This window comes from Panulirus ornatus, chromosome 45 (assembly GCF_036320965.1).
Source record: "Panulirus ornatus isolate Po-2019 chromosome 45, ASM3632096v1, whole genome shotgun sequence".
Taxonomy (NCBI): domain Eukaryota; kingdom Metazoa; phylum Arthropoda; class Malacostraca; order Decapoda; family Palinuridae; genus Panulirus; species Panulirus ornatus.
The window spans coordinates 6,112,408-6,136,603 of record NC_092268.1 but is presented as its reverse complement, the minus strand read 5'-3'; the positions used below and the strand labels follow the sequence as shown (position 1 = coordinate 6,136,603).

Below are 24,196 nucleotides of genomic sequence, written 5' to 3'. Positions count from 1 at the left end.
CTCATATGGGAGAAGGGATAGGTTAGGGTATAAGAGTGACAGATTTGTGCACATGCCAAAGCAGATAAGATCCATCATGGCTTTTCTATAGGATCATAATCATACGGCATAGATTACAAGTCCAGACAGCTCTCATCTTGAACATTAGGTATAGCCCAAAAGAAAAGTTTGAGAGTGAGAAGATGAGGTGCAAGACCTGAGGATTCTCGAAGAAGAGGAATTTGAGAAACGATGTGGCCAAAGGACTGATAAAAGAGGAAGCTGAATGATATACAGAAAAGAGGAACTACATAGATTAAAAAAGGCACTGCAAGTACAGAAATGAAAGGGAAAGATGTTTGGATGAAGTATGAAGAAAAAATGGATTTAGCATCTAAAGACAATTTAGCTAATAGAATGGAAAAGAGAAGAATTCTTGTATTGAGACAGAGATGATAGGTGTCTTACAAGGGAAAGAAGCATATAATTGGATAATAGGATAGGCTAAAGTGAGTTTTACAATTTGAAACAAAGAAATAGAGTTATGGAACCATATGTAAGATTAGGTCAATAGACATGTTAATTGTAAAAGAGAAAAAGATATGTTTAATGTAACAAGAGAGAGAAGAGGCTAGATAATTACCTACTTACAGGAGAGGAGATGGAGGAGAGAGCCAAAACACTGAGTGATAAGGATGCATTAGTAGTAGTGTTATACCTCCTGCCATGGAATATTTACACGGAAGAGTTGTGTCCCAGAATATGGGAGAGGTGGAGTGGTCTGTTGTGCACTGAACAGTTATTGGATATAGAGAATTATGGAAAGGAAATGGTGTTGTGGAGTGGATGTATTAGTAGTATGGAAAGGATGGTAATGCTGTAGCAGAACTAGAGAAAGGAAATGAATTTATAGCTTTAGAAGAGGGGAATGAATGAATATGCTCGTAGATGTGTTAGAATGATTGAAGCAGTGTGCCAGAAAATACTATAAGGGTGAGGGATGAAAAAATGGACTGAGATGAACAAAAAATTTAACACATTTCCTTGAGATGAATGTAAATGAGATGGGAAAGGAGCAATTGAAAAATTGGGTCATGATGTGTGTTGATGTAAGTGGACTGGTACAGTTTACTTTTGTCTTCTGTCCATATTCTGAGGCAGTTCCTTTAGTTGATTTGAGTGAATTGAAATTTAATATTGCATTTGCAGATAAAGTTGAATGTGCTGAAGGAAGAAAAGAGACTACTTCTCCAACAACTAAAGCTAGTGCGAAGAGATGATGTACCCCTTTTGTTGCCACCAAGTTTAGAAGGAGACCTTACTGATTTGTCTGAGGAGGAATTAGAAGGGAGATTGGCTCGCTTAAGGAGTGCCTGTGTATCTGCTCCTCAAGTACCGAGAAAACGCAGCGAGTCTCGTGAGTTGACGAGTATTGTGTTAGTGATATCGGGTATAAATTTATTCTGGAATGAACAGGTATCTGTTGATAGACACAATGCAGTGTTAGTTATTTTGTGGTTCCTTAATCATTATATAAGGATTTTACATCACAATCTTGAAAATACAAAAAGTAATCCTCAATTCTTGTTTTATAATAGTACTTCTGTGTACTAATTTCCAACCAGTTTGAAGTGGTCGTTGTCGTCTTCTGTGTATCTGATAGAGTTTCAGCATACCCCACCCATGTGGTAGTGGTCTTAGTCATAACCTTGTCTGTTTACTTCATAGATATACTATTATTGAACCGAGGACCACTTTCATTGGACTCACTGCAGCTGTAGTACCAGAATTAGTAGCAGGGAAATAGACTCTTCTGAAGTGAGAAGTTCCTTAACAAGATTGTATTCCTTTTCATCCTCTGATAGTGAAACAGATCTGGTTATGTCCCATAGGACACTGTGAAAGCTCACGACAGACGTGGTTATGTCCCTTAGGACTCTATTGAAATATACAACAGACATGATTATGTCCCTTAGGGCACGTTAAGGCATATGACAGAGCTGGTTATGTCCTGTATGATGTTAAAGCTTACAGCAGAATTGGTTATGATCCTTAGAACTCTACTAAAGCATACGACAGATCTGGTTATTGGTGTAGAACATTAATAAGTTTTTATCTCTTAAATGTGCTTTTGGATTTAGATTTTGTTCTCTCTCTAGACGATGCCTTCCCCATACATTATTTATAGAAAACTTTATTATGTAAGTTATATTTTTATGCAGGTGTAGCAGAAACCTAAAGTACAGCATTTATAATAGATACAAAAGTAATGTAGATACCTTTAGGTAAATTTTGGAGCAAACATGCAAAATATACATTTGAAGAAGGTGAAAGACTGATAACCAAGAGTGAATCTAAATTTTTTGCGAAAGAATCTTTGCTTTTGTCTCCGGAGATGCATATGTTATTACCAAAATGTCTATGATCAGTAATGGCCTATTTGTATGTAACATCTCAGATGCCAAAGGAGGTTTCCTAGATTCTGAGATGTTCATTTTATGATTGTATGTCCTTTAGCTTTTTGGGCACAAACTATGCATGTCAATTTGAAAATATTTTTGTGCTGAATATATTAGTGCACTAGTTTTGAAAACTGGAGGAAGAAATGCTGTTGTGCTCATAACTGAGTGGTAACTGTTAATGAATGAGGGACTTTGGTAAGAGGCTGCATTTAGGTTAATGGTCCTCACGATAATGAGAGATTTAAGCTGAGGCAGAGACGAGTTAGTGACATCCATTCTACTCACTGTTTGAGACTTTGCATTGCTAGGTTTCTTCAATGCTTGGAATTTGTGTCTTGAAATCGAGATCCTCCTGAACTTGGATTGAGCTTAGCATGCATATCTTTGATAAACCTTGCTTAACTTTAAGTGGGCAAATATATTCTCGTGCATACTGAGTTGTGGGAATGGCCAGAACTGCCTGTTGGTGGACAATGTAGAGCTTTTTATAATTTGTATTCCATATCAAGAGCTGATTCCTAAGATTCATTTACTCATGGCTTTCTACCGTAATTAGATGTATTGAGGATTTCCAGTGCATTTCTCTTTATCAGCTTGTTTCTGGATAGCAATCAGAGAGTGCCAGTACCCTCAGCACACACTAAGTCATATGTTTTTGTTAAAATTGTTTAATTTTTACTTATATTTTCAGCGATGAGAGTCAACTTAGAAGAATTTCGATCTTATCGTCGTGCACGAAGAGGATCAGTATCTGAAGGTTCAGAAACTGAGTCAGTCCGCTCAGTTGTGGAAGATACTGCTCTTTTCATCAAAGAAGCTCAAGATCATATAAATGAGAGACGGTCAAGTCAAGATGTTTTGAAAGAGGCTCTAGAAAGCCATAGCCAAGATCATTCTTTGGAAAAGAGACTAATTCACGCTTCGCCAAGTACTCCCATGGTTGTGCAAAAAAATACAAGAGACGCATCAACAAGCTGCCGTGTTTTGACAAGGGATATTGGTGTGTCGCATGTGGGCAATCGGACACGATCTGTTGGAATGACAACTGATAGAGTAGAAACAGATAGAAGAAAAGAAATCAAAGCTAAACCTTGCATGCAGTGCTACGAAAGAAATCGGAAGACTTTTGAAAGCAAAAGTGTCGGAACTCCACCAACATCTCATCTGGAAAAACTAAGTCGATTGAATATTAGTAGTGTCTCATTGGAAAGTGTTGAACCGGATATAAATTCTGAAAATAAGGAACAATTAGAAAAGGAAGGGAGCTCCAAAAATACATTCTTACAAAAACTTGGTAGGAAGTCAGCAATCATAAGTCGTCTCTCAGAACCACAGTTAGCTCCTCCAGTATTAACATTCGACAACTCAACCAACACTGAAACTGCGCACAGAACAGAACAGCTGATAAATACCAACCTGACCATGGATGACCTATGTACAAAGGCTGAATTAAATGAGCACTTAGCAGAGGCATGGAAAGAGTGGGAGAACAAAAGAGAAACAGAGGATCGACTTGCAAGTATATCTCTGTCATGTAAGCCTCTTATGGTAGATCGTGGCAACCAGGTCATGATTGATGATCCACTCCTTACCAGAACAAAATTTCAGCCCTTATTACAAAATGTTGGTGTTATGGTCAAACCCTCTAATGTGGATATTGGTGTTGGATCTTCCAAAATTACTGACAACTTCTGTGAGAAGTGTAGAGATATCAAAACACGATCAGTTGGTTCAGGAGATGGGATTACAACAGGTCTTCTGTGTGATAAATGTACTTACACTAAAACTCGATCTTTTGCAGTAGGTGACTACAGATTAACTGATAATTGGTGTGAAAAATGTTCATCAGTTGAGACTAGATCTGTGGCTTCCAGTAATGACAAAATTTGTGATAGAATCTGCGATCGCTGTGATAACCTTCGCACTCGCTCTGTTGCTGTAGGCACCATCCCCATCAGCAATAAGATATCTGAGCAAACCAAGCCTAATAAGGGTATCACAGTATCTACGTATGTTCAAACTAAACAACCAGAAACTCGTACCACAGGAATAAACACCCTTCCATTAAACTTGAAAAAAGAAGAACTTAATGTTGAGACCAGTGCAAGCCCTCCAAGCCCAGCACACACCCCAGAGGTAGAAAGACGGTCCTTTGGTAGTTCTGGGGTACGCATCTGTGACAAATGCCACGAAACCATTCAGTCAGTTGCAAAAGACATTGTCAACACCAGTGGTACAGCATCTGCCACAAACCTTCCTCCACTGCCTCCACAGGTGTCAAAAATTCCACGTTTAGTTGATCTCACTAAAATTGAGCCAAGAGTAGAATTATCAAAGCAGGACTTCAAAATGAGTGCCAATCTGCCTACTAGTCTTGGGTCCAGTCTGTCAGAGTCACAAATATCCAGTCTTCACAGTAGCTTCGTAGACACAAAGCCTTCCTCCACAGTAACTTCAAGCTCAACGCACATAGGGAATGTACATCTCAAGCCAGCAAAATTTGAACAATCTTTAACTACAGCCAGTGAAAGTACAACTGCTAGGTTTAATGAGTCATCTCATATCACAACAACTGAATCTGCCAAAATCACTTCTGGAGCAACTGGAAGCCAAGAGACAAAAACCATCAGCTCTTTGCTAACGGCTGTGACAACTGAGAACCAGAGCATAAAACAAGATCAGCCTCCAACTTTAACTGTAACCTCAACTGGTTCGCTCAAGACATCAACAACACTCTCCTCTTCTTTCAGTAGCTCTACCCAGGTAAGATGTAGTACCTTAAAGTCTTCTTGTAAAGTTTAAGATGCAGTACCTTAAGGTCTGCTTGTAGAGTTTGTTGAAGATGTAGTACCATAAGGTCTGCTTGTAAAAAAAATTTTGTTTGCATTTTCCCCACAGAAAGCTAGGCATTGCATGCAGATTTTCTCAATATTTTTGCTGTTGTTGTTCTACACTTTAAGTATCAGATGTGCAAGAGAAAGGCTCAGCACATTGCTGATGAGTTCTGCATGTAGGTTTTATCATCATATTGGTGAAATGCTCATCTCTTTCTTTCATTGATGTTTTGCTGCTTATCGCGTCACAAGATGCATTATGTAGCAGACTGTGTTGTGCATCGTGAGTCTTCTTATTCTCATTTGCTTCCACCATTTACCCTTAGACATTAATAAGAGCATGCTGCCGGAGTTAGAAAAAATATTGCGCATCCCTGTCACCCGTTGATATACATGGAAGGTGTGTATACATTAACTTTGCTCCCCCTTTTTATGTTTTTGTCATGTGATGTAGTGTGAGGTAATGGCTTTAAGTGCATATGAATTAAGAATGACTATCGGGCCATAAAAAAGCTAAAGGATTGACAAATTTCAGTGATCACTTCAAAAGAGTAAAATCAGCAAAGTGAATCATTATACTGAAGTGCATTTAAAAGAAAGAATGGTGAGCATTGAACTGGCGTTAGTGCAGCAATGGTTGTTTGCATTAAGAAGAACTGAAGTATTACATTTGGAATAGTAAAATCTCATTTGAGTAAACTATGGAATTTTGAATGTAGAAACGGAAATTCAAATTATGTAACCACAATGATATTGAATGATTTTGTTCTGCAGTTCTAGTATAGTGTTTTGAGAGTACAAACAAAGTTGCAGAGTATATTCTTGGGTGCTGATTTTTGTTCAACAGTACCAAATAAAGTGAGGTAGTTTGGGTTAAGAATGTCAGGGAAAACTAAGGGTTAATTTATGTAAATTAAGTGAAACACTCAAAGATCAACAAAACTTAGGAAAAATTTACTTAACTCCCCCTCATTACTGAGATTTATGTTTGAAATACATCACGTTAATGTGGTCTTTAGCTGGGAATATGTGGAATGGCTCGTTATGAGGAAGAGAGCACTAGCACAAATGGCTGTTGATTTTTGATTTTTCACATCCATCATTTATTGATGTGGGTATGTTGGGTATATTCCAACTAAGAAATTGAAAATGATGATAGATCTTGGCAACCGAGGAGCTGAGAGGGTTTTCATACTTTTTGTTTACAATTGTTTCACCAACTTTTTTGTTAATTATCCCCTTACTTTCCATGATATTCATAACACTCAATGTATTCATTATATATTATATTCTCAGAACGCTGTACCAGCATTTCAGAACAGAATCACTGTTTCAGGTTAGCTTCGGTAAGAAAATATAAGAATACTAAGTTTACTTTCGTCTGTTTCCTTGCGCTACCTCGCAATCGCGGGAAACCGACAAAAAAAAAAAAACTAAGTTTACCAACGTGCTATATGGAAGTTGCTATTGATATATGGGGTAAACATAAAGTTGGCGAATGTACTTCAGACATTTTGCCAGGCAAGTAAGATTGGTATGCGAGCTGAAAGAGATAATGATAAGTGTCCCATGGAATGTTGTTATGTGACAAGGACCTGTGATGTTACCATGTTTGTTTAACCTGTATATGTGTGGGATGGTTAGGGAGGTAAATGTAAGTGTGTCTGGGTAAGATGTGGCTCTGTAGTATGCTGGAAAGGGAACTCTAAAGGCTGATGAGAGAATTTCTGAGTGCGTGTGTAACAGAAGAAAGGTGAAAATTAATGCGAACGAGAGGACAGAGTGTGTTCAAACAGGGAGGAGGACATTAATACCAGGAAACATTTCACTAGAGTTGCCCTCTGCCTTTGTCCTGTTAAGGGTGATGCACTAAAGGCTAAGAAGTGGCATTGGAGTTCACTAATTATGAAGACTTTTGTTTGAGTCGCCCCCCTTCAGGGAGCTCTAGGAGGAAATAGGCATTAGAGATGTAAATAGATCAAAGGATAGATTAAACCAGGAAGGGGTTAAAGGTTATTGGGTTATTGCAAGTTACCATACTTAAGAATTGAAAAAAATGGAGCTCACCTATTTGGAATAATATGGAAATATAAGGGGAAAAAATGCAGAAAAAAGGCCAAAAGAACGTGACAAATATGATAAAAAGGCAGATGTGATTTTTTCAATAGGACCTGAATAGGAGGATTAGACAAATATGATATAAAGTCAGATGTGGTCTTTTCAGTAGGAACTGAATAGGAAGATTATGCTGTAAAGAGGTGCATTTGAATCTTTGACCAGCTTCTTGTGATAATCTTATCATTAATCTTATCTCTGTCGTTTAATCACCCAGGTTGTTGAACGAAGATTTATTCCCTTGGTTTAGTGATCGTGATTGACTGTGCTGGTGTAAAGTGTGTCTTCTGGAATGATCACATGCAAAACTTTTGTAATTGACTGCAACTTAGTGGGATAAATTGTGTCAAAAATTATAAACATGATTAAATGACTGCTGAGGAAAGTGCAAAGGTTAAGCTCTACACCTGCTTAATGTGTATGTTAAAGTGAACACTGAGCATAAGCTGTTCACAAATAATTTTACAGAAATGGTAGGATTGTAGAGTGGCATTGCTTGAACTTGGTCACTGATAAGATCTCTGCACTGTGTGTATATCATGGTAATGAGTTGATATTGAAATCAAATTGGCACACGTTCATAGATGAATTCCAAGAATGGACAGAGTATTTTATAGGAGTCATAAAGTGACGTTTTATGGTACTGGCAATGAGATAGATAAATTTTTTATATCCAGAAATGGGCTGCGGTAAAAGTAAAGTTCTTGCCATTGAAAATGCTACAGTTGCCAGTAATGTCTCACGATTTCAAGGTTGTCAAGGCAGTGACCTGAAGGATGTAGCCTCAGTTGAAGACTCCCTTCGGTGTGAACTTTTGCCGAACTGTAGCAAGGGAGTCACCTGTATCAAGGAAAAGATTGACGCTGCAAATGATTTGACATTGTCAATGACAAAACATGTGCACGAGCTTGGAGTTGTGAGCATTACAGAAAATCCCTTTGATGAGGCTTGCACAGATCAGAGTTTTAGTAATACAGACACAGAACATCCCTTTGAAGAGGCTTGCACAGATCAAAATTTTAGTAATGCAGACAGTAGCATTAAAGTCAGTAAAGACTCTCAGGACGTATTTCCAGATGGCATCCAGTCTGAAGACGAGTCAGTCCCCAGTGATATTGTGGAAATGAGAAATATCCTTAAAGAAATACTGAATACGGATGAGAGAGATTTTGAGAATCAGTTTAAAGAAGAGCATCAGCTAGAAATCTTTGAGGATGTAAGTGGTAGTTGATTGATACATTGTTCTCGGTAAAGTAACTTATGTGCCACCTTTAATACTCTCGTCAACATAATCTTTAGTCCCTAATCTTAAATTTTTGTCTATTTGCTTTCAGGTAAAGTGAGTTCCTTATAACTGACAGCAAACTTGTGGTAGTTGATAAATACAATGTTCTCAGTAAAGCAACTTATGCACCATCTTGAATAATATCTTATAATCACTGATTTATAAGTTTGTTGAGTATTCCTGGGAAATTATTTGGGAGGGTATTGATTGAGAGGGTGAAGGCATGTACAGAGCATCAGATTGGGGAAGAGCAGTGTGGTTTCAGAAGTGGTAGAGGATGTGTGGATCAGGTGTTTGCTTTGAAAAATGTGTGTGAGAAATACTTAGAAAACCAATGGATTTGTATGTAGCATTTATGGATCTGGAGAAGGCATATGATAGAGTTGATAGAGATGCTCTGTGGAAGGTATTAAGAGTATATGGTGTGGGGGCAATTTGCTGGAAGCAGTGAAAAGTTTTTATTGAGGATGTAAGGGATGTGTATGAGTAGGAAGAGAGAAAAGTGATTGGTTCTCAGTGGATGTTGGTTTGCAGCAGGGGTGCGTGATGTCTCCATGGCCGTTTAATTTGTTTATGGATGGGGTTGTTAGGGAGGTGAATGCAAGAGTTTTGGAGAAGGGGCAAGTATGCAGTCTGTTGTGGATGAGAGGGCTTGGGAAGTGAATCAGTTGTTGTTCGTTGATGATACAGTGCTGGTGGCTGATTCGGGTGAGAAACTGCAGAAGCTGGTGATTGAGTTTGGTAAAGTGTGTGAAAGAAGAAAGCTGAGAATATATGTGAATAAGAGCAAGGTTTTTAGGTACAGTAGGGTTGAGGGACAAGTCAAATGGGAGGTAAGCTTGAATGGAGAAAAACTAGAGGAAGTGAAGTGTTTTAGATATCTGGGAGTGGATTTGGCAGCGGATGGAACCATGGAAGTGGAAGTAAGTCACAGGGTGGAGAAGGGGGTGAAACTTCTGGGAGCGATGAAAAATGTGTGGAAGGTGAGAACATTATCTCGGAAAGCAAAAATGTGTATGTTTGAAGGAATAATGGTTCCAACAGTGTTGTATGTTGCGAAGCGTGGGCTATGGATAGAGTTGTGCGCAGGAGGGTGGATGTGCTGGAAATGAGATGTTTGAGGACAATGTGTGGTGTGAGGTGGTTTGATCGAGTAAGTAATAATAGGGTAAGAGAGATGTGCGGTAATAAAAAGAGCGTGGTTGAGAGAGCACAAGAGGGTGTTTTGAAATGGTTTGGTCACATGGAGAGAATGAGTGAGGAAAGATTGACCAAGAGGATATATGTGTCAGAGGTGGAGGGAACGAGGAGAAGTGGGAGACCAAATTGGAGGTGGAAAGATGGAGTGAAAAAGATTTTGAGTGACCGGGGCCTGAACATGCAGGAGGGTGAAAGGCATGCAAGGAATAGAGTGAATTGGAACGATGTGGTATACCAGGGTCGATGTGTTGTCAATGGATTGAACCAGGGCATGTGAAGCATCTAGGGTAAACCATGGAAAGTTCTGTGGGGCCTAGATGTGGAAAGGGAGCTGTGGTTTTGGTGCATTATTGCATGACAGCTAGAGACTGAGTGTGAATGAATGTGGCCTTTGTTGTCTTTTCCTAGCGCTACCTCGCACACGAGGGGGAAGGGGGTTGTTATTCCATGTGTGGCAAGGTGGCGATGGGAATGAATAAAGGCAGACAGTATGAATTATGTACATGAGTATATATGTATATGTCTGTGTGTGTATATATATGTATACATTGAGATGTATAGGTATGTATATATGTGTGTGTGGACGTGTATGTATATACATGTGTATGTGGGTTTGTTGGGCCATTCTTTCGTCTGTTTCCTTGCGCTACCTCGCTAACGCGGGAGACAGCGACAAAGCAAAAAATAATAATGTACATGTGTATGTATATGTATGTAGTATACGTTGAAATGTATAGGTATGTATATGTGCGTGTGTGGGCGTGTATGTATGTGTATGTGGGTGGGTTAGGCCATTCTTTTGTCTGTTTCCTTGTGTTACCTTGCTAACATGGGAGACAGTGACAAAGTATAATGAATAAATAAAAGATAAATCACTGATGCCTAGTCTTAGATTTTTATTGTAATCTCTTTCAGGCAAAACGTGTGCCATACAACCGACAGCAAACTTTCACCAAGTTTTCCGAGGGGTTGGATAACCTTGGTTTTGATGAGAATGCTGATGCAGAGAAGGCCAAAGTTCAAAGGGAAACAAAAGAAGCAGAGCCTACGAAATCTCTTGCCAAGATCACAGAAAACAATAATAATGTGATAAAGAAAGTTGAGAAGGTAGAAAAGCAGGAGAAGGAAGAAATGAAGGTGGAGGAAGAGGACAAGCAGCCGTAAGTGTGACTGAAGTATTTGTTAAGTGCATTGTGCCTCAGGAACTGTGAAATATGATGAGATTTTTTTTTATACATATTGGTGTAACTGGACTCTGCATGGTCGAGTTTACAATGCATGTGAAAAGTCACCTTTGAGAAGGCTGTGTCATTGGGAGTGTAGTCTTATCAAAGAGTTTTTCTCTAAAAATGAGACTACATTTTCCAGCTACTGAAGGTAATGCAACCTTTGGCTGCAGGGGCCTTTAGAAAAGTCATGGATAACAACAGGGCTCTTTTATAGGTATTGGTCTTAGGATATTTATGAGTTAAGGAATAGTAGTTCCAACAACATTATATGGTTGCGAGGCATGGGCCACAGATAGGGTTGTATGGAGGAGGGTGAATGTGTTGGAAATGAAATGTTTGAAGACAATTTGTGGTGTGAAGTGGTTTGATCGAGTAAGTAATGAAGGGGTAAGAGAGATGTGTGGTAATAAAAGAGTGTGGTTGAGAGAGCAGAAGAGGATGTGTTGAAATGGTTTGAACATTGGAACAAAAGAGTAAGTTGACAAAGAGGATGTATGTGTCAGAGGTAGAGGGAACAAGGAGAAGTGTTTGACCAAATTGGATGTGGAAGGATGTTGTTAAAAAGATTTTGAGCAATCAGGGCCTGAACATGCAGGAGAGTGAAAGGCATGCCCAGAATAGAGTGAATTGGAACAATGTTGTATACTGGGTTCGAGGTGCTGTCATTGGACTGAACCAGGGCATGTGAAGTGTCTTAGGTAAACCATGGAAAGGTCTGTAGGGGTCTGGATGTGGATAGGGAGCTGTGGTTTTGGTGCATTGCACATGACAGATAGAGACTGAATGTGGCCTTTTTTTGTCTGTTTTCCTGGCACCACCTCGTTAAAGCAGGGGGTAGTGATGCTGTTTCCTTTGGGGTGAGGTAGTGCCAGGATTAGATTAATATGTACATGTGAATATATGTATGTCTCTGCATGTATATATATGTATATGTGCGTGCATGGGTGTTTATGGTTATATATGAGTGGATGGGCCGTTTTTCATCTGTTTCCTGGTGCTACCTCGCTGGTGTGGGAAACAGTGATTAAGTATAAGTAAGTATAGAAGTATGAATGATGAAATATTTAGTACTGTAAGTTTGTAAATGTATTTATTATTTATTTATTCATTTTGCTTTGTCGCTGTCTCCCGCGTTAGCGAGGTACCTTGTAAATGTACTTGGTTGATAAGAAATATTTGCCTTCCCCCTGAAAGCCCATGACTTGCTGTTAAGATTGGCAGTTTGCAAGAGTTTTTCAAAATTTTGATTAGTTTTCTGCCTATTTCAGACTTTTGGTTATGATTTACTCTATGGACCTTAGAATAGTCATTATTATACTGTACCAGATTGACACTCCAGAAATGTGATTTACAGTTCGAGGATAGATTTTATGAGATGATAAACAAGTGAGTGCATATATGAAGAGAGCAGTTATGGAAGTGGTAAGAAGCAAAGAAAAGGTGATGGAGATATGAAGCAAGTATTTCGAAGGACTGCTGAAGTATATTACTCGGGATGAGGTGGTGAAAGCCCTGTATATGAGGAAGTATGGCAAAGTGGCTGGAATAAGTAGGGTTGCTGTTAAGTTTCCTAAGAAAGGGGATGACAGTGCTTGATTGATAAGTCAGGATTTTAAATGTATATATGGCTCAAGGAAAGGTGCCTGAAGAGGCAGATTTCACGTATAATGCTGTTATATAATGGGAAGGAGGATAAAAGTAAATGCTTGCATTATAGAGATACTGTATATGTCTTGATTACTCATGGTAAGTTGTATGGGAAAGTGGTGATAGGGTGCAGGTATAAAGCTAGAATCAGATTGGGGAGGAAGAATATGGTTTTTGAGTGGTAGAGGACACATGGACCACGTATTTGCTTGAAGTATTTGTGTGTGAAATACTGGGGAAATGGATGGAGTTTGCATCATGTATGGATCTGGAAATGCATATGATAGTGTTGACAGAGGTTCTTTATGGAAGGTAATGTGAATTTATGATGTGGGGGGAAAGCTACTAGATGCAGCAGTGAATTTTTTTGGTGAGAGTAATGCATGTTTGGTAGTAGGAAAAGAGAGGGTTGAATGGTTGCATTTGAAGGAGAGTCTGCTCCTAGTGCTATGGATTGGTTGGTACAAGATATGAATGCATGGGTCATGGTGAGAGGGGCAGGTCTACAGTATGCATGGTTTGATTGGGCATGGGAGGTGAGTCATTTACCCTTTGCAGGTCATTCTGCTCCAGTGGTAGGGAAGAGAAAGATGTTGAAGGAGCTCGTATCAGAGTTTAGGAGAGCACGAGTATCCCAACTTGAATGAGGATGGGAAAAGGCATACTATTAAGTATTGCTTGAGTGCTGCCACCATTAGCTGTATGACCACTGTTATGTCATGTGGTTAACTGACATTTTAGGATTTTTATTGGCGCTACAATTAGTTGCTTGTGACATTGGGCACCTTTACATACCGATAAAGCTTGCCTTCCATTTTAAGTGAGTATGGGAAGAGATAGACTGTACAAGTATAGCTTGAGTACTGGTGCTGTCAGCCATTTAAGTACACCCAGAGTCCCTTCAGGATTAAATGTAGATGATGAATGGTTTTTGGTGCTCTTTAGTTTCAGTATGTTGTACCTGATAGGTATAGACTGGATGTATATGAATGAAGCCATTGAATGCTTTTTCTTGACACAACCTCTCTTAAGCTAGGAAAGCGGGAAATGGCGAATAGTATGAAAAAAAAAATTAAATTGATGTAAACACTGACTATTTCATATTTTGTTGATGCACAAAATTTTTTGTCTGTGATTTGATGCATAAAGAAAAATTTTTTTTCATTCTAGAACAACAGAACCAGAGCCAGTCATTCAAGGCAAGGAAGAAAGCCATGTTCACACACACTCCTCTAGCGAGTCTGAGAATGAAACTTGTGATGAGGAATCGTTGATGGGGGCATCATTCAGCTCACAGCCTGATGATCATGCGATTCCTTCGTCCTTCCAGAGTGCGTCATCTCTTTATACAACTACCAGTGAGAAGAGCAGGAAGAAGTAAGTGTAACATGAAAGAGGGAATAGAATTTGGCAAGAACTTGAATGTAGTTTCTTGAGTGCTTAGACAGGACTCCACCCTAGATGATGAACCACTCCAAATGTGTGAGCAGTACTCAGTTTTAGGGTGAATAAAACCCGTGTAGGTTCGAAGTGGCTGTTCATGAGAAAAACAGTAACAGAACCGATTCAGCACCTTAGCTATTGGGAAAACAGACTTTGTGATAATGATTATGTGGGTTTTCTAGGGGAAAGAGGTAGTAGCAGTTGGTGAATTGTCATTTTAGTCGGATGTACTGTAGTCTGTGTTCTGTTTCTTGCTTAATTCATTGAGAGTAATGTCAGACATGTTTTTTGATGAGATTTTAATTTGTATTTTCTCTCTGGCTCTGTCTGTATCTTTCCCTCTCTTTTCTAAGCTGCATTACCATTTGTATCCAGATGAAACATATACTCACAGATCTTCCTTCTCCAGCAAACATAATAATTGTAGTCTACACATCGAAGTATGACAGGCACTTAGCAACCACCCTCCCATTCCAGTCTTAAACACCTTCCAACCCGACATTCGCCCATCAGAAATACAAGTTGTTCTTTCCTGTTTGCACTCTGGACACCACCCATTGTTTTGATGTACAAACGATGTTTCATCATATCACAAGTCCATGTCATACCCAGAATGCAGTTACTTCAGTGCAGGCATTGGACCATTACTCGTCCTTGCATAGGCATACACACCACCACCACACTTTATGACCTATGGTCCTGCCAGGTGGATGTGGCCAGCTTCCTAGGTGCTGAGGGAGCCCCATAGAAAGGCCTCCTAGATTAGAAAGTTAGGTATGTATTCCAGTGAATTATGGCGAACACTTTTTTCTCTTATTTTTGATTTTTGTCATTGAAGGAAATACATCCCAAGAAAGGTGACAAAACTGAGAATTTTGAATTACAGAGCTGTACCAACAAGAGAAATGAAGGCTGCATTAAAGGTTGTGAATGACTCCATCGGCAAACCGGTCCGCTCAGGTCAACAACTTACCAATGCCCTTAATATCATCCAAAGAGAATGGTTCAAGGTTGGTCTTAGCAATGAATTGGTTTAGAGGTACAGATATTTTGAAAGAATTAGCATTGATTGAGTAGTAATAATCAGTGTTATACTTTCTCATGCAATATTGTTTCAAGGTGTTTTTACATGTGAAAAGCCTGTTCAGCATGTGTTTATTATGATCCGTTTATTTGGTAGATGTCGAGTCAGAAAGATGCAGATCCTCATGCTGCGGAAGACTACATGGATATCTTTGAGGAATACTCGAAGGGTCTCCTGCAACGAGTTGTTAACCTTAGTGATGTTAATGTGAGTTACTTTACACTTGAGATTGCAGAAGTTTGGGAGTTGTATTTACGGGGTATTTGAATGTTTCTTAACATTGCAAGATTTATTGCAACAAGTTACCAGGTATGATAATGAGTTTTATCAAAAAAAGTCATAGAGATAGAGATATAGTGCTAGTTATACGAGATTAGAGCTGTTTAGACAGTTAGGATGTAATGCTTATGGGGCTGTGGTTTCGGCACTTATACATGACAACTAGAGAGAGGATGTGAGCATGTGAGGCCATTTCTTTGTATGTTCCTGGCCCTACTGTGCTAAAGAGGGAAACAATAACAAGTATGAAAGAAAGATTAGTACATGTACCAGCAGAAAGTGAAAGTGTGAATTTGGTAAACAGGATGGTCTACTGCTAACCTCAGTAATGGAAATCTGACTATCTTCAGAATGGCCGCAGTAGTAAAGGTAGAATGCTACCATGGGTGAGCAAGACTCTCTGTGGGAATACAGTGTCGCTGCCCTTTGGCAGCTCATTTCTGCAAAATTAATCCACACGAAAGGGGTACTTGATCCACCCCACGGAGATGGGAATGAAGTTCATGATCATAGATATTAAGATAGATTTAAGAAATGTGGAATTTTGAATTTCTTCAGACACAGCAAGGAAAATAATATCTTTCTGCATGCTGGTTTATGCTTATCACATATGTTAATTTATTGTGACCCATGAAGTCTGTGACAAACACTTTTGTTGAAATACATACAATCTTCTTGCACTTCTTTTGGGTAGAGTCAATTTCTGAATTGGGATTAGGGGTCCAAAATACAGTCTCGATATAGAATAAGCAGTAAGTTTTAATGTAACCCGTCACTTATAAGGATTTTGAATCTTATATTTAGCAGAGATTGGTCAGTGATCATAGATTTTATATCTTGAGAAAAGATTGTGTATTCAATATAAGGATAGAGTTCCCCCTTTTGAATTGATGATTTGGTCGTTTATGCATTCTGTTTTGACCTTTGCCTCCTCTTATTGCTATAAAGACTTAACACACAAGTGTGATATGTTATACAGTATACAATCTAAGCCAGCTTTTATGATAGCTGTCCTCTCTGTAACGTCAAAATATTTAAGTATGTAATTCCTTTATGCATTTCTTTGGTTTCTTGCACATTCGTTTTGTGTAAGACCTAATCCTTTCATTTTGCCCGTTAGAAGGCAGTGTGGCATGTCACCTTTATACTTATTTTGTCTCTCTTTCCATTTACCATTTCCTGCCTGTGTAAGGTAATATTAGGAACAGACAACTGAGCTAGAGAGGAAAGATCTTCACTTGGCTTAATCCTTCATTCCATTTTTGGTAATGATACGGGAGTAGAGGATGTCCTGCTATCCTCCCCGCCCTCTTAGTTGCCTTCTTCAACCCAGAGGAGATATGTGGATAGTACTATTTTTCCATCGTCCACAGGGACTGTTAAATTTAACGTGACAAAAAGTAACGTATTGCACCAATTCTTTACAATATACAAGGGTCAGTTTTGTCGATACTTCCCCACTCCTTGGTCTCTTTTCGCCCATGTGTGATGGCTATTGCCATTTCTTTGATTGACCAACCTCATCCATAACTGAGAATATCTGCTGAGGCTGAACTTAATTGATTGTGGAGAAGGTGCAACCGAGAGTAGTATCTGGTGCAGTGAGCCACGAGTCCTTGTGGATTATCCATTATTTAAGAAGACTGCTGTTATAAAGGATGACAAATGTGAAAATGATGCATCATTTTTTCTCCAATTTATCTTCAGTGGGAGTCATACCAATAGAAATTTCAGCTTTGGTGAAAGGAGGGCAAGGAATAGAGTGAATTGGAACGATGTGGTATACCGGGGTTGACGTGCTGTCAGTGGATTGAATCAAGGCATGTGAAGCGTCTGGGGTAAACCATGGAAAGCTGTGTAGGTATGTATATTTGCGTGTGTGGACGTATGTATATACATGTGTATGGGGGGGGTTGGGCCATTTCTTTCGTCTGTTTCCTTGCGCTACCTCGCAAACGGGGGAGACAGCGACAAAGTATAATAAAAATAAAAATAAATTGAAGACTTGAAAATTCATGTTTTATTTACCTGTTATAGTCTTATAGGTGATGTGGCTAAGTGTTGGTGTAGTCTATTGGTGTAATTATAGGAAATTTTTAGAATTCAGATCCCCAGATTTTGTACCTAAAGTTGCAAAATGTTAACTGCTTATGATTTTCATTTCATTTCACATATTGCTCTTTTTAATGGCTGTGTAACAAACTTGACCATTTTGTGGTGGTGGTTGACTTTTTTTCTTATATGTATTTACCTTTCCTCTCCTCACAAGGTAGTGTCAAGAACTGACAAACGAGCATTCTCATTTGCACTCATCTAGTCTCCGGTTGTCATATGTATAATGTTCCAAAGCCAGAGTTAAGCATCCTTACCCAGGCTTCACAAACTACGTTATGGTTTACAGTGACTGCTTCATATGCACTGTTCAGCACATTAATGTCATTTTGCCCCCGGTACCCTTATACTGCATTGTCTCGGCTCCTTCTTCTTTCCAGTGCATCCATTCATTTTCGTGATTAGGTAGGCCTCGGTACCCTGTTAGCCTCATTGCTGTTTACAATAATGGTATCAGATATAGGCAGTGAAGTAAAAGAAATAATAGACAGATAACTCCAGAGCCAATAGAGTAATAGAAAGATGAAGACAAATGGAACATGCAAAAGAATTTAGATAGAAGTTTAGACTATGCAAAAGAATTTAGATAGAAGTTTAGACTAGGCTAGAGAGAACTGTAAATCCTACAAAGGCCCAACAGGATAAGAGAAAGAAAGAAAAACCTCGACGACCTAGGATTTCTTGTAATGCAAAATAGTGAGTGGGTTGACCGAGAACTTACAGTAACTATGGCAGGTAGAACTTTGATGATGAAGAATCTTCATGTATGTATAAGAAGGTGATGATGAAAAATCTTCAAGTATATATAAGAAGTGAAATTGAATACTGCTGCATTGTTTGGTCACTGCCTGAAGCTAAAAGGAATGTTATAAAGAATTCAGAAATGCATTACAAGCAGATTTGAAGAGTGGAACACCTAGAATACAATGAAAGGTTAACAGTTGATTTGTAGTTTTGAAAGAAGGCAAGAGATACATGATAGTTTATACACAACAGCAAATAGGACAAATGGAATTATTTGGAACTAAAAAGCCTCATGTATGAAAAGGAACAGAGATAAAAAGTTGGGAAAAAATAAAGAAATGTAAAAAGGAAAACAAAATTGATAGAAGGCAAAAAGAGTAAGCATCTCATTAATTTGATACAGAGTCATCAGGTTGGGAATAATTCCTAGGAACATCTAAAAGATATTGGATGAAAATACTGGAATGTTTGGCAGAAAGTTAGAAAGATTTTTTTATGCACCATCAGGAAGAAATATGTGTGAAGTAGCTGTAGAAACATTTATAAGAAAAGCAGTGTCATGGTTGAAGACAGTCCTTGATGTACCCAAATGATGGTTATATGTGGGCAGTGGCAGTGGAGAGAGAATGATTCAGCTATCTTGAGATATGGTGAGTGCTGTATGCCAACTTCGTCATTATAGCGAAATCTTCTCATTGGGACTCATAGGCAGGTACTCCCCTATTCTGTTGCTAGTTCTGACATGTAGACCCTTTTAGTTGGTCTTTCTTTGTTCATCCTTTCCACATGTCAGAACACTTCAGCGTACTTTTGTCGGCCCTCTGTTCTTACTACCATACCTCTCTGTTACATTGTCATTCCATTTATTGTCAACCAGCCTCACAACTCTGTTTTATCAGGCATTTCATTTTCAGCTTGACCACTAGCTTCCATTCTTTTGCATTTAGGACCATTTTAGCCTGGAATTGTTGACCACAAAAATGGTGGCAGAAGAAAGCAGCCTAACCATGTCAGGAAGAATTTTATTGAAGGTACCTATAACTAGGTAGGTGTCCTTGTTTTCTCTGCCTCCAACGCACACATATCTTCTCTTCCAGTGTATCTTTGGTAATCGTCTTCATGTTTCTGAACCATTTTAGCATACCCAGTCAGACTCTGCTCACTACCACACCTTTTTTGGATGATGTCATTGCTTATACTGTAATGGGGGAGAAAAGAGTATATCATCCTTTAAGCATTTCTTACTTTAGATACGTAGATATTGCATTCCTAGTTAAAGCATGTGCCGGACTAAATTTTGGGCTATTGGCAATAGGTGCTAGTTATCACAGGTGCATTGCAACAGCAAGTTAAACACAGTACGATTCAGTTGCTTTTGCAAGTAATATTCTAATTGTATGTTGTCTTCCAGGGGAACACGGCAATGCACTATGCAGTTTCACACGGAAACTTTGATGTTGTGTCTGTACTACTGGACTCCAAAGTGTGTAATGTTAATCACCAGAATAAAGCAGGTTACACTGCCACCATGTTAGTGTCTCTGGCGCAGATACGGTCTGACACTCACGCCAGTGTTGTGCAGAGACTCTTCCAGCTCGGCGATGTCAACATTAAAGCCAGCCAAGTGCGTTTGTTGTAACTGACTTTCCCCTACCTTTGTCAGATCACTCTTTATTTAGAGCAGGGAGGCACATACAGAATCTTTTTCAAGTATTTGGTCTTTTAACTACATCCTCATCTTCAGGTATATCCAAGACCAAATACTGATTTTTTTTTTGGTTCTAAGAATTCTGCTTGATGGTTTGGCTGTTGTACAATTTACATGGCAGCTATATATTTGCATTAAGAAATAGGAATGTGCAAAGAACAAGGCGATGAAGCAAATAAGCATAGGAGGGAAAGTAAGAGAAGTCAAAAAACAAAACAGAAATGATGATAATGAGAACGATAATCTAATCTAATAGTTTGAAGTGTGAAGTGGTGGACTGTAAAACCAATGGGTCTCGTGTATTACTGTGGCCTGAGCAGTGATCCTCCAGTGGAAGAGAGCAGTTCTCTTGTAGTAGTGCTTCTGTGAACATCTGCAACAGCTAATGATATCGGCTTATGCTTTAGTAAGAGTATCGTATAGTGTCTTCCGCTTGCATCATAAACACAGTGCTTTTTTAGAGTATACAATTAGTAAGGATTCTCTAGTTGTTGGAGTAACATAGGTAGAGAAAAAGGAAAAAAGTAATGAAGTAGGAAATGTGTTTTGTTTGTTAGAATGTGATAAGTATTACAGTGTGACGTAGATAACAAAGTGGAGCTGCACTAAGGAAGTAAAATACCATTATAAGGAAGATAGTCAGAAGGAGAGCATATTGCATTGCTTATACTTCATTCGTATTATTGGTTCTCAGACCATACGAGACCAGAGCAAACAAAACACTATGAATAGTATGGGGCTATGTATGTTAGTGATTAGAAAATTTGTATTTCTCACTACTTTTTTTTTTGTTTGTCTGTTTGTTACTTAAAAGCAAAAGGCAACTGCTTTACTTAGTTAGTGGCTAACCCAACTTGCAGAATTCTTCAAATATTTTGAGAAGTATTTAAAATTTTGATTTATTACTGTGGAGATCAATAATGACTAAAGTATTTGGAGAAGATTCTGCCTGAGCCACTACGCTTTGAATGCCAGGAGTGGTTTGTTGTTGTAAACTAATAACAAAGGAAATTAACAAACGTAATGCTAGTACCTAAAGTGGTAGCCTCTCATGCCTTTTGAACCCAGTTATGGGACTGATGTAACCATTTGTTTCATCATTCACATTGTCAATTGACTTGTTTGAAGAAGCATGAATTAGATAATTTTGCAACCAAGGTAAAGGAGTTCATTTCATTCATTTTTAAGGAATATCTGTCACGTACATAAAGACAAATTTGTGAGTTTAAAGGTTACATGTGCAGTTAAGCATCACATATTTTTGGTACTCTGACATTGATATTTTACCATATCAGGTATAGTAAATGCTCAGGAATGTTCAAATCAGTTTGGTTCATGCTTACGCTAAAATTCCTTGTGTTTCATAGTGTTCTCTCAACGGTTAGTCTACTCGTAAATGTTACCTCCATATGACTTACTAAGCCATTCTTTTTGTTGTGTGCATAGCATGGCCAGACAGCCCTCATGTTAGCTGTGTCCCATGGAAGACTAGACATGGTACGTATGCTGGTCAGTGCCGGAGCAGAGATCAACATTCAGGATGAGGATGGTTCGACGGCTCTCATGTGTGCAGCAGAACATGGCCATCTAGCTATTGTCAAGTTCCTCCTTGCCCAACCAGACACTGATCCTACTCTTATGGATAATGTAAGTACATTTGTATCTACATAAGGTATTTTTTGTAGTTCTTTGTGTAGTTATGTGCTATAAGTGGGCTAAATGAGGACGTACGAAATAGTTAAGGTAAACCATGAAGTGGTTTGTGGGACCTGTCTGTGGATGATAAACTTGGTTTTGGTGCATTATACATGAGGGCCAGAGAATGATTATAGCAAATAATGCCATTGTTCATTTGTTCCTCATACTACCCCATTTACAAAAGGAGAAGTAATTAGGTATACATGTCTTATAAGTACTGACTGAAAATTAAGTCTGCCCTTAACAGACATCATCTAAGTATCACAAGCTTAAACTGCCAGCAAATGTACCACATTCGTTTTTCAAGGATAAACTACTAGAAAATAACAGCACTTGCAAGCACACTGAGGGAAGAATGTCTTCTGATTGAATCCTACAGATAGTATATTCCCTCGGTCATACAAGAACTTTGTTGGGAACACTCCCTTCCCATACCCAACACTGAGAATTTTATAGTTATTTCCTTCCTCCTGTGGCAGATGGAAAACACCTTGCTACTGTCACAGATGCAGAAGCAGAGAAGGTAATTTTGGTAATGTTGAATTGGTAAGTGATCTCAAAGGTACTATAGACCTTGACCTAACTGTTGAAAGGAAGATGAAGAACACTAAGGGAAACTTTACTGTCATCACCGTAGACATCAACTCGGTTTTTGGAGGGAGAGGAGGCAGAATTCAGTGGAAAGGGATTTCATGGGAAGAGTCTTGGAGGCCACAACAGATTGAGATACAGATATGCCATTCCCTACTTTACAACATCTTCCCACTTTAGCTGAGTAATATCTAGAAAAGATGAAAAAAATGGTCTTCTTCACTGACTACCACATTTTAGCTGTAATGTATGTTGTACTGAAGCTTCATCCCACTGTCAGGCCTCATGGACCTTTCCATGGTCTTCCCTGACCATTTCACTTGCCTTAGTTCAGCCCATAGACAGCACATTATCCCCTGTATGCCACATTTCTATAAACCCACAGAATTAGTCCATTTATTAGAAATGTACTGGTACAAGATATAACGCTAATACTGTAAGGTTGAAGATTTTAGAGTGTTGATGTATTTATTAAACATAAGATGATGATGTCATATTTTGTTTATCACAGGCAGACTTGTATTAAGAGTTTAATGCGAAGTGCATTGAAGATGTAAATACACAATGCTTGAAATACATTTCGTATATATGTCATCTGTTTGTTGTCCATTCGTGATTTAAATCTAGTCTCTTAATAATGGAATGGAAACTGATCTAGGTGAAAATCATGTCCATTTTCATACCCAGGTAATTCGAAAGATGATAGAAATGAAAAGAAAAAAATATCTTGCAGCTTTGATTAGGAAATTAAGTAAGTAGCAGTATTTTTGTTCTGTATTGTTTCCGTAATTCCCCTCAATATCCTTATGTTCAAGGAAGAAGTGTCCTTTATAAAGACTAACAGTTTAGTAGAGTACTTCTTGAAGGCCTCAGTGTGTGTGTGTTGTATGTCTCTGGGATAATTTTTTGTTTTTAATATGTAAAGGAATAATTTTCACCAAGGGAGCAGGATGTCAAAAATGAAGTCATTAGTGAGGAACAGAAGATAACACATCTGGCTCACAGTTTTCCTCAATATCCTTATGTTCAAGGAAAGAGAATCGTTTATGAAGCCCAACAGTTTAGAAGAGTACTTCTCGAAGGCCTGTGTGTGTGTGTGTGTGTGTGTGTGTGTGTGTGTCGCCAACTATAATTTCTGCCTTTTGCATTATTATGATTGCCAATTCCTATTTTAGGTTTTAAGGTGGAACTTAATCATATTTCAGTGCAGATATACTCTTTCATTAGTACTAATGTAAGAGTATATTGCATTTTATCAGATGTGGCATATCACTTACTTCGTTTACTCTGTTAAAGTTAGGAGATGGCTGAATCACATATCCAGATGGTTGATAGTATTAGATTATATGAGATTTTCATCAGCTTTGGTGAGATTGATTATCATATTGTATGATTTTGAATTTTTATCTGTATTAGCAGTCGAATCTGGTAATGAAGCCTAATTTAATGGTCATAAAATGAATTTGTAGAATAAGTTATATTTCATTATTAAAGTGGATGATGGTGTGTAGTTTATTTAGTAACCTGCAACAGTGTCTGTATATTAATTGAGTTACACAATTTAGGATGGCAGTACAGCCCTAGCCATTGCCGTCGAAGCTGGCCACAAGGACGTGGGTGTCTTGCTGTACAAACACATGAATCTTTCCCGTGGATCTTCACCATATTCCTCTGTGAGGTCAGTACAAAGACCCTTTGTAAACCGATATTGATATTTCTGGAAATCAAAAGTGATTTTCAGATGTATACAGCCTGTAAACAAGGTCAAAGGCTGTTTGATTTTGTA

General features: G+C 38.5%; 1 protein-coding gene across 5 annotated transcripts in view; it reads left to right on the top strand.

The window, feature by feature from the left end:
• The window catches only part of LOC139762879 (uncharacterized), a 112,130-nt gene that overhangs the window by 75,821 nt on the left and 12,113 nt on the right, over positions 1–24,196 (top strand). For all 5 annotated transcript variants that reach the window (XM_071688110.1, XM_071688114.1, XM_071688112.1 and 2 more), the window contains 9 exons: positions 1,189–1,396; positions 3,133–5,204; positions 10,791–11,035; positions 13,922–14,128; positions 15,081–15,204; positions 15,375–15,485; positions 19,825–20,037; positions 21,568–21,768; positions 23,976–24,088. In XM_071688110.1, the coding sequence (XP_071544211.1) occupies positions 1,189–1,396; positions 3,133–5,204; positions 10,791–11,035; positions 13,922–14,128; positions 15,081–15,204; positions 15,375–15,485; positions 19,825–20,037; positions 21,568–21,768; positions 23,976–24,088 (3,494 nt within the window). The remainder of the gene's footprint in view (positions 1–1,188; positions 1,397–3,132; positions 5,205–10,790; positions 11,036–13,921; positions 14,129–15,080; positions 15,205–15,374; positions 15,486–19,824; positions 20,038–21,567; positions 21,769–23,975; positions 24,089–24,196) is intronic.